Source organism: Vipera ursinii (assembly GCF_947247035.1).
Source record: "Vipera ursinii genome assembly, chromosome: 2".
NCBI classification, from domain to species: Eukaryota; Metazoa; Chordata; class Lepidosauria; order Squamata; family Viperidae; genus Vipera; species Vipera ursinii.
In genome coordinates this window covers 101203299-101217269 of record NC_139513.1, presented here as the reverse complement: position 1 = coordinate 101217269, position 13971 = coordinate 101203299, and the positions used below count along the sequence as shown (strand labels likewise).

Below are 13971 nucleotides of genomic sequence, written 5' to 3'. Positions count from 1 at the left end.
GATGGACTGGTTCTGCTGAAGAATATTGGGTTCCTACAGCACATTAATTGCTGAAGGCACCCAAGAGGTCTCTTTTATGTGTGCCACTGAGAGTCATTTTTTATTGCAGCAGCATACAAATACGTTAAATAAATAAAGTTATTACTCACAAATTCTGATACCCTCAGGATTTTTAGCTATCCAGTTTCTCTTTGATTAGTGGCAAATCTAAACAGTAGGCTATACCATTTTGTCATCTTGTTGTTTTTTAAAGTAGACCTTTTGGCATCAATCCACAGAATAAATGACACATGACAAGGTATCCAGGCATAGCATGATAGATGAATAGTTCAGTACAGCAAACAAGAAATGAAGAAAATCGTTCAGTATATCTCAGTTTACTTACCTATCTGGCACAAAATAGCGAAAATGCTGCTGTCAAACTTAAATGCTGTTTCTCTAACATGTTCAATAGCTTTGCAAGAAGAATGCGTTACTTAGCATTACTTAGCACCCTGGATATCTAAAGGACACTTGGAAGAAATAACTCATAAGTAAGCAGCTCTTCCCAGGGTTATAGGAAAAAAAATATCAAAGAGACCGTCTTTTTGTTCCTTTGGGTAGTTACATAAAGAATAAAAATTTTAAACTTCCAATATTTGAGTGATTTTGCTATAAATGACAAGCTGAAATTTAAGATATTCTATTGAGAGGCAGATTTCTTTAAAATATGTATTTATTGGATTGATCACCAGCAGCCAGAGGCCCTTGAAATCACAGTGTGATGGAAGACAGGTAGTCCTCGGGTTCCAACCACAATTGAGCCCAAATTTTACGTTATTAAGTGAGGCATCTGTTAAGTGAGCTTTGCCCCCATTTTACGACCTTTCTTGCCACATTTGTTAAGTGAATCACTACAGTTGATAAGTTAGTAACCCAGTTGTTAAATGAGTCTGGCTTCCCAATTGATTTTATTTATTTATTTATTTATTTATTAGTTTTTATAAACCGCCCTTCTCCCGAGGGACTCGGGGCGGTGTACAGAGGAAGGAAGGTATACAGATGAACAATAAAAAGTAATAAAAACAATAGTGAAAACAAACTGGGACCCCAATTAACGCTATCATGCCAGGCCGGACTGCTGGAACAGGAAAGTTTTTAAGTCGCGACGGAAGGTACGGAGGTCGGGGGCCATCCGGATTTCGGTTGGTAAACTGTTCCAGAGGGCCGGCGCACCCACTGAGAATGCCCTCCCCCTGGGGGCCACCAGCCGACATTCCTTGAGTGGTGGCACCCTGAGGAGGCCCTCTCTGTGGGAGCGCACAGGACGGTGGGGTGCTGACATTGGCATAAGGTGCTCCCGTAGGTAGTCCGGACCCATGCCATGTAGGGCTTTGTATGTCATTGTTAGCACCTTGAACTTCACTCGGAAGGCAACCGGAAGCCAGTGCAGCGCACGGAGGAGAGGTGTGATATGGGAGTATCGGGAGGCTCCCAAGAGTGTCCGTGCCGCTGCACTTTGCACCAGAAATCACGTGACCTTGGGACACATTCTTCCATTCTTGAGACAGTATCTACCATCAATGATTTTTTTCCCTGTTTTTTCCCCCAGCTTAATCGTAGTGATAGTGATAGTTCAACACTATCTAAGAAACCTCCTTTTGTTCGGAATGCTGTTGAGAGACGAAGTGTCAGAATGAAAAGGGTAAATAATATTCTTATATATTGTCCAGTTTTTATGTTAATGTTTCTTTCTCTCTATTTTTAATTAGCTGATCAGTTAGTTGCTTGGTTAATAAGACTAATGAACATAATTTTTTTTATGTCCTGGAGGCTTCAGGCAGCATAAAGTACAACAGTGCTTAAACTAAGTAAAATTTCAATATTATAAATTATAATAAGAATTGTTACTTAAAGCCGTATAAATTGAAAGTAATGAAAAATAATTGTGATGTAAAAATAAGGTGGCTTTTTAGATTTTCACAACATAGAAAGATGATTTATATGTCTTTATATTTCTATGAAGAAACATAATTTTCTGTCAATGAAGAATTTCTATGGTTTGCAGTTTCTATTTCTGTGCAAAAAAAATCTGTTGTAGTTATCTAATACTACTACTACAACAACAACTTTATTGATTAGCCCTTGGGCCATATCAAAGTGCAAAGTTCCAGCAACAAACCGTCACCAAAACTTGGTAAAAGCAATCCAAAATGGAATTTGATAAAATACAATTTAAAATGGAATTAAAATAAAATACAATTTAAGATGAAATAGTAATAAAATACAAAGTTAAGATATAGATAAAATATGATAACATTATATTTCGGAGTCGCCCTTGCAATCTACCCCAATCAGTCCCACATATGCAGATCTTAACTGGATCATTTTGTTTAAATACTGTGCTACGTTAAATGTTATTTTCAAGTTCTGACCGGACATAAGATAAGTAGTAATAGTACTAGAAAGTTATTGTAGTTTATGTAAGTTTGAAGAATTTTTCATCAAAAAAACTGTTTAGTGGTGAGATTAATTAGTTAATAAGGGATGCGGTGGCTCAGTGGGTTAGGACGCTGAGCTTGTCGATCAGAAGGTCGGCAGTTTGGCGGGTCGAATCCCGAGTGCCACGTAGCATAGTGAGCGCCTGTTACTCATCCTAGCTTCTGCCAACCTAGCAGTTCGAAAGCATGTAAAAATGCAAGTAGAAAAATAGGGACCACTACGGTGGGAAGGTAACAGCGTTCCGTGCGCCTTTGGTGTCTAGTCATGCCGGCCACATGACCACGGAGACGTCCTCGGACAAGCGCTGGCTCTTCGGCTTTGAAACGGAGATGAGCACCGGCCCCTAGAGTCGGAAACGACTAGCACGCATGTGCGGGGGAACCTTTACCTTTTTTTTATAATTAGTTAATATGTAAAATGTACAATGTTTCCTTTGAATTAAGCTTGACTCCTGGTGACTTTATGGACATCCTGTATACACATAGGAATGTTTAGCAACAGTCTGGAAGAGATTTGTAATGGTCTTATTTTCCAGAATGTTATCAGTCATATTGTTTCATACCCTGTTATTTCAACCATATTTCCTGGTGGGGTCCTATCTGGTCTGATCTGCTTAGCTTTTTGAGATCAGATAAGATTGCCTAGGTACAGACACCAATTTGGAGTTTTAATATATTTAAATAATATTGTTGTGTTGTTGTTTTTTTTCAGTCTTCCGTTAAAACTCTTGGACCCGAGCGTTTGATCCGTACTTCTCTTGACCTGGAATTAGATCTGCAGGCATCAAAGACCTGGCATAGTCAGTTGCTGCAAGAGATTTCTGTCCTCAAACAGCTAAAGGAACAGTTAGAGCAAGCTCAAAGTCAAGGAGAAAAAGAGTTACCCAGATGCATAGATGAAAATGAGCATTTCAGGATGTTAATGAGACTGGTAGAGAAGAAGGCAAGTATTCTTAAGGCTAAAAATTGATCTTTATTTTCCAGTTCTCTAAATGACGGTACAATCCAAAAGTGATTTCTGAAAAGAAAAATACTTCTTATTAATTGTTATGGGACCACTTTATTCTAATGGGAGTTAAAATATATTTTGTTAGGCTTGGAAGTTGTCCGCATTCTGACTTCTGTGCAAGGCAGCGTGTCACACACTAATGCCATATCTCCTTGAAAGCTGAATAATAGCAATAGCACTTAGACTTGTATATTGCTTCCTAGTGCTTAACAGCCCTCTCTAAGAGGTTTGCAGAGTCCGCTTATTGCCCCCAACAATCTGGGTCCCCATTTTACCAACCTCGGAAGGATGGAAGGCTGAATCAATCTTGAGCTGCTGAGAATCCAACTGCGGAGCTGCTGGCAGTGAGAACTAGCCTGCAGTACTGCATTCTAACCACTGTGCCACCATGGCTCTTCGTTTGACCTTCGTATGACAAATATTCCTGACAGCTGTCAAATTTGAAGCAACTAAGTCAGGGAGGGTGGGTAAAAAGCTTGCAATTTGTATTCTATACCACCTGGGATTCCACTGAGTGCCAAATCACTGACATGACAATTTAAGGCAAGTGGCATAAGATATTGGGTGTATAACTTGTTTCTTCCCCAAAGGAGAGGAAAGCAGAGGAAAAACACTACTTCAGTAATGACATTCTAATGTCATCTCTATTCTCTGGTAATAATTCTCTCTCCCCCAAAGTGCAGCTGTCATGGACCTAAAACCTGCCCACTTCTGTATTCAGTAACTTTAGATGAATCTGGGGTTGATTTTTTTTAATAAAATACAAATGTGTACTAAATTCTGTCTTGAGATATTGCCCAAAACCTGATTTAGATACAGGTAAAATTAAATGCTTTTTTAAAATAATGTGAAATTCTATTGCTAGCTAATAAAGTTATATGTATTTAGACTGAAATCTTGATATAATCCACCCTGATTTTGTGTGTAACGGTCCCAATTTCCATGGTGATTGTCATATGTTTTATAGTAAAATTACATAAATTATGAAAATTATATTGTTACATCAGTTAGTCATTTATTCAAATGATACAAATTGATGCAAATGAAGTAATTTGTGCAATTTACATCACAGAAATTATATAAATTGCCATGATGATATATTTTACTGGATATTTGTGAATAACGATAGTCACTTGATCCAATTATTCCATTTAAACAAGGTTTTATTATATGTAATACTCTGTTGCAATATAAACTGTTAATGTATATTCCAATGTTTGTAAGATTATTCTATAACATATATGGGATATCATACATATACTACACACAGTAATATGAACCATGTTTTCCCCCAAAATAAGACATCCTGAAAATAAGCTCTAGCCTCATTTTTACTTGTGCGCCTAATATAAGCTCTACCCCCGAAATAAGCCCTAGTTAAGAGCCTGCACAGCGCCATCTGCTTGTTTGTGGTGCTGCTGCCATGAGGTGAGGCGAGGCAGGTGGGGGAGGGGTTGGATCTGTCCCACGCGCCCCGCACTTGCTTACCTCAGGGCCCCTGCAGACAGGCCTCCAATGCGGTACCAACAGCCCTGTCCAGCAGGAGCCCACATGGCCACCACCGGCCCACTTCTGCGGCCGTTTGCCACCACTCATGCTTATTGCCCCCAGCTTCCATTTCGCTCACAGAGGCCTTCAGGAAAGGCCTCTGCAGCTGAGAATGGAACCCTGGGTTGATGTATCTGTCACCCCCAGCCTCCGCTTCACTGCCAGAAGCCTTTAAGAACGGAGCCCTGGTTGATGTGTGCATTGCCCCCAGTGAAACGGAGGCCAGGGGCAATGTGCACATCAACCAGGGGCTCCGTTATTGGCTGCAGAGGCTTTTTTCAAAGATGGCAAAAGGCTTTGCAAATGGAGGGAAGGCATCAGTGTTTCAGCCCTTACCTCCATTTGCAAAGCCTTTTGCTGTAAATCTCATCTAGGTCTCTGTTTGCAGAGAACAGAGGCCTAAAGTAACGTGAGATCAGTAGCAAGTAGCCGCAAAAGAAGTGGGCCTGCAGTGGCCACTCAGGCTCCTGCTGGACAGGGCTGTTGGTGCCGCCACCATGAGGCGAGACAGTGGAAAAAATACGACATCCCCCAAAAATAAGACCTAATGCCTCTTATGGAGGCAAAAAAAAAAGATGGTCTATGGAAAAAAAATTCTTCATAAAAATTCCGTGATATGACTCTAGTTTAAATACATCTGTCATCAATTCTTGTTCTTTAAAAAAGTGTCTATCTTTGCAAATATTAAATGACAGATAATTAATTCATAAGATTCTATTGATGGGCATTCCAGTTCTAATTTTTATATTCAACCTTCTTTCCCCTTTACTTTTAGTTGGGCAAAATTAATCCCTTGAGATTTGATAATACTACATTTCACAGGAAATACACTAATTTCTTTCTTTTTCTCCCTCCTCCCCTCAAAAAATCCCCCAGTGGTAGAATTGGTAGGAGGAACAGCAGCAATTAAATAATTTACACACATTCAATCTTTGTATCATTTCTAAATAAATATGTTTGCCCTCCCTGTTACATTTCAAACATAGAAACAAACTACTTTAATCTTTTAATGATACATAGATGTGTCACGTTAGGAAAGAATCTGTTGCACTCCTATTTAAATAAATGGTTCCATTCTCATTTTTCAGACCGTAAAGGCTGGATGTAAATATGAACAGAAGGCTGATAAAATGATGAGGGCCGCTGCTAAAGATGTGCATAGATTACGAGGGCAGACCCAAAAAGAACCTCTGGAGGTGCAGTCATTCAGGTAGGAAAAAAGTATCTTTTTTTCTTCACATATCCTTTCCTTTGTGCACCCTTTTGAAATATGTACTGCTTTATGTAGATTCACTTATCAATTCATCATCGTTAATATCTGAAACAAAGTAATCATATTTGCATCAGTTTCATCTTCCTTTTCCGGCAGTGGCCTGGCACTGTTTCAACACTTAAATTGCTTTCATTGAAATAACTTACATGCAAATTCTTCACAGCGTAAATGAAAATGATCAGGCTTTGCTAAAATACTTATTTATTGCTCTGGCTAACAGTCAGGTTTATGGTAACTGAAATTGTTGTATTTCACTTTTAAATTATTGTCTCCAAAGGATGAAAACAATAAATATCATATCTTGCTATGTAAAAAATTAGAATTTTGAGACCCCTTTGAGATTTAATAGCATTTAACTTTTGTGGCAGTAGTCCATTTCAATAATTTCATATTATTGGAGTAAGAGAAGTTATAAACAAGGAGGTCAGGTGAAAATGACATGCATTAAATATATTGATAACTATGATACCATATGTTTTAATAATTACAGTAATTATGCCATAGTGATCTGTAAACCTTATGCTGTAACATGTATTATTATCAAGATTGCATGATATTCTTCTTTTTTATTCAGAGTTGTTTTAAAGTCCAAGTGATATTGTGAAATTGTACATTGTTAAAGATAGTAGGTTTTATTGTCAGATTTTGACTACTGAAACCTTAATTACAATAATAACTAATGTTTTTGTTATTTATAGAGAGAAGATGGCATTTTTCACACGACCTAGGATAAATATCCCAGCTCTCTCAGCAGATGATGTTTAATGTCTATTTAAGTATTTTGTTCTTAAAACCACTTCCGAAAAGTATATGTCATTCACTGAAGTTTATTTATATCATATTATCACTGTTAGTACATTGATGGCTTTACCAGTTCTAGGGCCAGATTTTTAGCTTGCTTTCTTTTTCATTGCAAATGCCGGCATTAAAATTACACTATATCATATAGTTTGTATATTTAGCTATGTATTTTTCAAAGATTTTTTAAAAATGAAACAGTATAGCTCAAAATGCCATTTAAATAATATTTACATGTTGACATTTTGTACAGCTTTGCTTTTTTTAAAAGGACAGGCTTTGCTGCAATAAATTTTGAATTTGAAAATCTGACATACAATTCTAAAAACAGGACACCAACTCTTATATAACTAGGTTTTGCTAATTCAAATATTTTTATATCAAATAAAGGATAAAAGAAGCCATTTCAAGAGTTAAAAATGAGTGTTCTGTGAGCTGTAAAACTCTTCCATTTCCATCTAGGTCATAAAAATGGGTGTGGAATTTAAATGCCTACTGCACTTTAATCTGGAGATTGTTACTTCATTTCATTATGCCGCTATCCTGTAAGAGTTCCCAAAGCCCTCTGAATCCTGTCTTAAAAAGAAAGTTGCAGGAAACATCCATTCCTGGCTATATATTTGGCTTGAAAAAAATATCAAGAGCCAGCAGCTATTTTTAAAAAGCTATATCTGTCTTTAAATTATTTGTATTTCTTTTAATAAATAATCCTCATATAATCATGCTAGTTTACAATGAGCAGCAACCAAAAGAAGCTTCTAAAAACAAATCCTTTCCAGTAATTTTATCTTAATATCTACAAATGTTTTCTGTGTTTGTTTTTTAAAAAAACTAATTTAAATATAGTAAGTTCACATTCTTCAGTGAGGGAGTATTTAATCAGAAAGGGTTTTCTCTGATTGCTATCGAGAGCATCTATTTGGATATCGAAAACCAACATCCTAGAAGAAAACGGCAGCAAACCACTGTCTTGCTCCTGCTGAGAAAACTACGGACAGTTTCCAGAATCATTTTACCTTAACTAAACAGCCTACAACACCACCTTGATTTAAAAACCTGTAATCATGTTTGTAACCCAGCTAATCACATTGCTTGTAGTTTTTGTATATTCCCCCCCCCCCAGTTTGTTTACTTTAATAATTGCGTTAGGGGTTTTTTTGTGCACACCCAAGGACTCTGCTCTGCACTTTCATTTTTTATATGCCCATCTTTAAATATACAGTATGCACTTGTACACATGCATAGTTGTAGAGATAGACATGGTTAGGTTATGGAACTAGGTGTCAACTCACTATGAGATGCATGTGAGTGCCAGTTTGGTCTAGTTTTAAGGCACCAGGCTAGAAACCAGGAGACTGTGAGTTCTAGTCCTGCCTTAGGCATGAAAGCTGTGGCCTGGTGACTTTCGGCCAGTCACTCTTGCTCAGTCCAAATCATAGGCTTGTTGTGGAGAAAATAGGAAGAGGAGAAGGAGTGATAGATATTTTTGCTGCCTTGAGTTATTTATAAAAATAATTAATGCATGATAAAAAATTAATAACTTCCCTAGGCACTTCAGGGGAAAAACAATGAAAAAATCAGTGTGTTCTCATTTTTTAATAATTAGTAACTGCTGATTATCAATTTTAAGGACTTCAATACAGAAAAAAACAATAAAAAACAAGCTCCCTTCGTCCTGTGCGCTCCCACAGGGAGGGTCTCCTCAGGGTACCGCGGTAAAAGATTGCCGGCGGACAATACCCAGGGGGAGGGCTTTCTCTGTCGGTGCGCCAGCCCTTTGGAACCAGCTGCCTGTAGAGCTTAGGACTGCCCCTGGCCTTCACTCATTCCACCGGGACCTGAAGACCTGGCTCTTTGAGCTTTCTGGCCTGGACTAAGAGTATTAACTGGGGTTTTAATTGTATTTTTAATTGTAATTGGGTTATATTTCAAGGTTAGTGTAATTATTTTAATTGTTTTTAATTTTTGTAACTTGTTGCATTGTTTTAAAAAACCTTGTGAACCGCCCTGAGTCCTATGGGAGAAGGGCAGTATATAAGTTTAATAAAATAAATAAATATGTGAGGAAAGTCAGGACTATAGAAGCTGATTCTTCCATCCTTTCCTCTTCAGGCAGGATCTGGTATTGTTTTAAAATTTGAGCTGATGCACAATCCAAGAATGAGAATTCAGTTGCAGAAAATACTTGTCAGGGTGTTGTTGTTGTTGTTTTTTTGTAATATTCCTTTTTTTCTGCCCTGTAAATCATAGCCTACTTGCTTTAGGAAAGTATCTCAATCCCCGAAATAGATGTTTGGCAAGAATTGATTGGAGGATGGGACAACCCTCCACTTTTCTAGCTCTAGGTCTATTTTGTTTTTCATAAAGCATTTGAAGAAATGTTAATACATTCCAATTTGATTGTTTTCTTTGAGACAAGAGATAACAATGTGTGAGACTCCAAGATCTATATGGGATTAGCTTTCTTGGGAATATAATTGAAATATCTTCCTACAACAGCCCACATCTTGCATTAACCCATGTCTCTAATTGCTGGCAATTTAAGAACAGAGAGTGATGGACATTGGAATACAAAGGCCTTAAAGGTCCACAAGCCCAAGATGCAGCTTCAAGAGTAAAGTTGACAAGTGGTTTAAAACTCGATTTTTCCTGAGTTGTATATATATATATTTTCATGTATAAACACTGGAATAAGCAACCACTAAATGATTGAATTTATATATTTTAAATTTTGTTAGGATTAACATTAAAATTGTTATAGATAGAACTTAACCGACCTGATCTTTGTGTCTTTTGTGTGCATATATAGATAATTAAATTATATCAGTTTATACCAAGATACGGATAAACGTGGATCTTCTTCTGATCCATGCAATGATGGAAACCAACAACTGTGATTGAGAACAATGTTTGTTTTTAAAAAGGCTTGTTTTTCTTGAGAGTTTATTCTGCACACATTTAAGAACTTTAGTTGTTTTTCACCAGTAGTTTCCACGTGTTCTTCAAAATTGATTCTTACTGGATTTCAGTGGTTTATACATGGATTGAAACAAACAAGCAAAGAAAATACAGTTCCACAACTTTAAAACATAATGGCCTGAGGTTTATATTGCAAATGTATCTTTGCAGCCTTCCCTGACCTGAGAGCTATCTAGGTATGCAGACTTTAACTCTCAGAATTCTTGGCAATAGTCATATTTGATGGAGGGGGAGGGGTCTTTATGGGAAATGAAAGTTTGGCTGGCCAAAGAAAGATATATTATTGGGTTAATTGATGGATATGAATTTAGTGTCATAAAAAGAGATGAAGACTATTACTTCACTTTAAAAAAAATCTGAATAGAAGAAGACTCCTGCTGGATCAAGCCAATATCCCATCTAGTTCAACATTCTATGTTAACCAGAGGTCTCCATACTTGGCCCTTTTATGACGTGCACTTCAACTCTCAGAATTCCTCAGCCAGGCACGTTGGCTGAGGAATTCTGGGAGTTGAAGTGCACAAGTCATACAAGGGCCAAGTTTGAAGACCCCTGATGTGTCCAACCAGAGTCAGTAAAAAAAGGGAGTAAAACATGAATAGGAGAACAATAGCTTTTTGTCCTCCATGGCTTCCTAGCAGCTGGCAGTGAATGCATGCTGCCTGTGATCCTGGAAATAAGAAAAGGCCTTAAAAATAGCAGCTGACAGCCTGTTCTTCCATGCAGTTGACTGGTCCTGTAGCCAAATTATGACCATTATTGTGCTAGATGTTGTAGCTTCTGATTATGTATTGTGTGAAGTTGATTATGTCCCATCAGGTTGTTACTGACACTTACGATGACACAAGAGATTTTCTCCATGAACTGTGTAAAGCAGTACATTTATTATACTAGAATGTTCCTGCATTTAGATCTGCTGGATAATCCTGAGAGCTAACATTTTGTGAGAAAGAAAGACCAAAAAAAATTAAATCCACAATTTGCACACAATGAGTAATTTTCATCAGTTTCTTTTATATCTTATTAATGTCTAGTGGTTGTTCCCCAACTAGCCTTTGCTTCATTTTTTAAAAAAAATTTCTAGCTCCATAATTTCTTAAGTGTAGGAAAATTATTCTAGTATCCTAATCATTTTCATTGTTCCTTTTGATATATGCATACAATATTATGTTGACATTTTTGCTTTTCATGGAGATGTGAGCAGGAAATATATATCACAGTTCGACATTCGTCTACAAGCAAAGGAGCACTGAATTGTTAGAAGCGATGATGATCAGTAAAGAGCCAGTTTGGTCTGATAGTTAAGGCACCAGGCTAGAAAGCAGAAGACTGAGTTCAAATCCTTCCTCAGCCATGAAAGCCTGCTAGGTGACTTTGGGCCAGTCACTCTTTCTCAGCCCAAATCACCTCAAAATGTACTTGTTATGGAGAGAATAGGAAGAGAAAGATATGTTGGATATGTTTGCCACTTTTATTTGTAAAACAAACCCAGGATATAAATAAATTAAAAATACAAATAAATTAAAATACAATCAATGAACACCTATATTCTTTGAATCACATTAAAGGGCATTTGGATTAGCACTTTTAGATAGTCCTGGAGGATTGTCCATCCTTCTGCACTGTAATAAGTTTCTTTTGTAATTTCCTGATCCGGTGTACTTTCCTAGACAGAAAGAATCTTAAAGCAAGTTCTTGGGTTTCTATATGGTTTCCAGAGCTGAAGAATGAATTTATCTTCTCATTCTAACCACATCTAGTTCAAATGTTCATATAAACCCATCCCTTAGAACCTTTTCATCCTAACCTCTAAATCTGTTGCACTTAACAACATTCTGACTGAGCCAATCTGTTCCCAGAACTATCTCACAACTTCCATTTACATAAAAAGGCAAACTGTTGAAACTGTTAATGTGAATGTATTTTTCATATACTGAAAATGTTAAGAATATTTCAAGCTCTGCGCTCTGCTGCATTACATTTCAGGTATTACTCGAAAACTTCAAAACATTTATCCCTAGTTTGCTGTAACTTTAAAATGAAACTACTACTTGTAAATAATAATAATAACAACAACAACAATAATATAAAAGTTGGAAGGGACTGTAGAGGTCATCTAGTCCAACCCGCTGATCAGGCAGGAAACCCTATACTATTTCAAAAAAAATGGCTGTCCAATTTCTTCTTCCAGTGTTAAGAGCATTCACAGCTTCTGGAGGTAAGTTGTTCCACTGATTAATTGTTCTGTTAGGAAGTTTCTCCTTAGTTCTAGGTTGCTTCTCTCTTTGGTTAGTTTCCATCCATTGCTTCTTGTCTTGCTTTCAGGTGCTTTGGAGAATAGCTTGACTCCCTCTTCTTTGTGGCAACCCTTGAGATATTGGAACACTGCTATCATGTCCCCCCTCTCCTTCTCTTCATTAAACTAGACATTCCCAATTCCAGCAACCATTCCTTGTAAGTTTTACCCTCCAGTAGCATGTTCAGATACTGGGATTATGGCACACAGCAGTTTGGAAGCTAAGCCCCAGTTCAAATTCATGCATGCTGAAAGAGGCTTGCCTGATATTTTATCAAAACAGAGCAAAAATGAATATAAATATATGAAACATAATCTAATAGCATAGCAATTATGTAAAACACCTTAGATTTAAGAAGATTGATGAAACTAATTTGAGGTCATCCTTACATGGATTGTCCTAATGCAAGTTCTGCTCAATACTGTGTTGTGAATTTAAGTGTTTCCTTCTATATGGTAACAGGGAAAATATGCTTGAGGAAAGTGTAAATAAGAAACTATCTTCAAGGTTTTTAACAAAATAACAAACTGGCAATGGAAAGTAAAAATATTCCTAGAAATGGTGAGGAAGGTCAAACTCGAATTTTGCAACTACATACATCTCAATGGTTTTTGAAGCTCAGCAACCGTCAACTGTGAAGCATTATGTAAAAAAGGCCCCTTTGCCCACTGCTTGACTTCCCAGCTCCTCACATCACCTTTTTCCCTTTGTGACTCATTCAAATAATACAGGGGTGTCAAACTCGCCAAGTGACGTGTTGCAACTTTTTTCCCCTTGCCATAGCTGGGGTGGGTGCTGCTTCCATGTGACGCATCCACCCCATGGGCCGGCAGTTTGACACCCCTGAAATAATAGCTTAGTATTGTGACTTGGTTTATGGCTCTGTAATAATATTACAGTATGCTGATTGGGGGAGGGCTAAAGTATGGGCTACAATACTTGCACATTTCCCAAAAGTTCTTTGAAATACCTTACAGCAACAAGGACAGATCTTGTGCACTGAAAAGTAGTATACAAATTTTGATTGTGAGCAGACATATCTGGGAAATTCAGCAGTATTGAATTCAAAGTAATCAATCAGAATAGAACTGGAAGGGACCTTGGAGGTCTTCTAGTCCAATCCTCTGCTCAAGCAGGAGATCCTATACCCGTGGTGGCGAACCTATGGCACGCGCGCCACAGGTGGCACGCAGAGCCCTCTCTGTGGGCACGTGCGCCGTCTCCCCAGTCCTTCAGCTGGGTTTTATAAAACCTTTTCACTTTAGGCCTCCACCACCGTGTGCAAAAAAAGAGGTTCAATCAATCAATCAATTTCAACTTCCCATGGGGAAAAAAGATCTCGCAAAGTTGGAATTGATTGATTGAACTTTTTAGTCCCATCCCAGTCTGCCGTTACCACCATAACCACACCCACCCAGTGGGCCATGCCCACCCAATGGGCCACACCCACCCAATGGGCCAGGCCCACCCGGCACCTGATGATACATATATAGGTTTTGGGTTGCAGTTTGGGCACTCGGTCTCTAAAAGGTTTGCCATCACTGCCCTATACCATTTCAGACAGGTGAGTGTCTAGTCTCTTCTTAA

General features: G+C 37.8%; 1 protein-coding gene across 2 annotated transcripts in view; it reads left to right on the top strand.

The window, feature by feature from the left end:
• WWC1 (WW and C2 domain containing 1) overlaps nt 1-10381 on the top strand; it is a 100798-nt gene extending 90417 nt beyond the window's left edge. Inside the window, exons 20-23 of one of the 2 annotated variants that reach the window (XM_083355386.1) lie at nt 1592-1684; nt 3193-3423; nt 6126-6247; nt 7009-10381. In XM_083355386.1, the coding sequence (XP_083211512.1) occupies nt 1592-1684; nt 3193-3423; nt 6126-6247; nt 7009-7075 (513 nt within the window). In that variant the 3' untranslated portion in view covers nt 7076-10381. The remainder of the gene's footprint in view (nt 1-1591; nt 1685-3192; nt 3424-6125; nt 6248-7008) is intronic. The other variant, XM_083355387.1, reaches the window with a different exon arrangement.
• Nucleotides 10382-13971: the final 3590 nt, after the last annotated feature.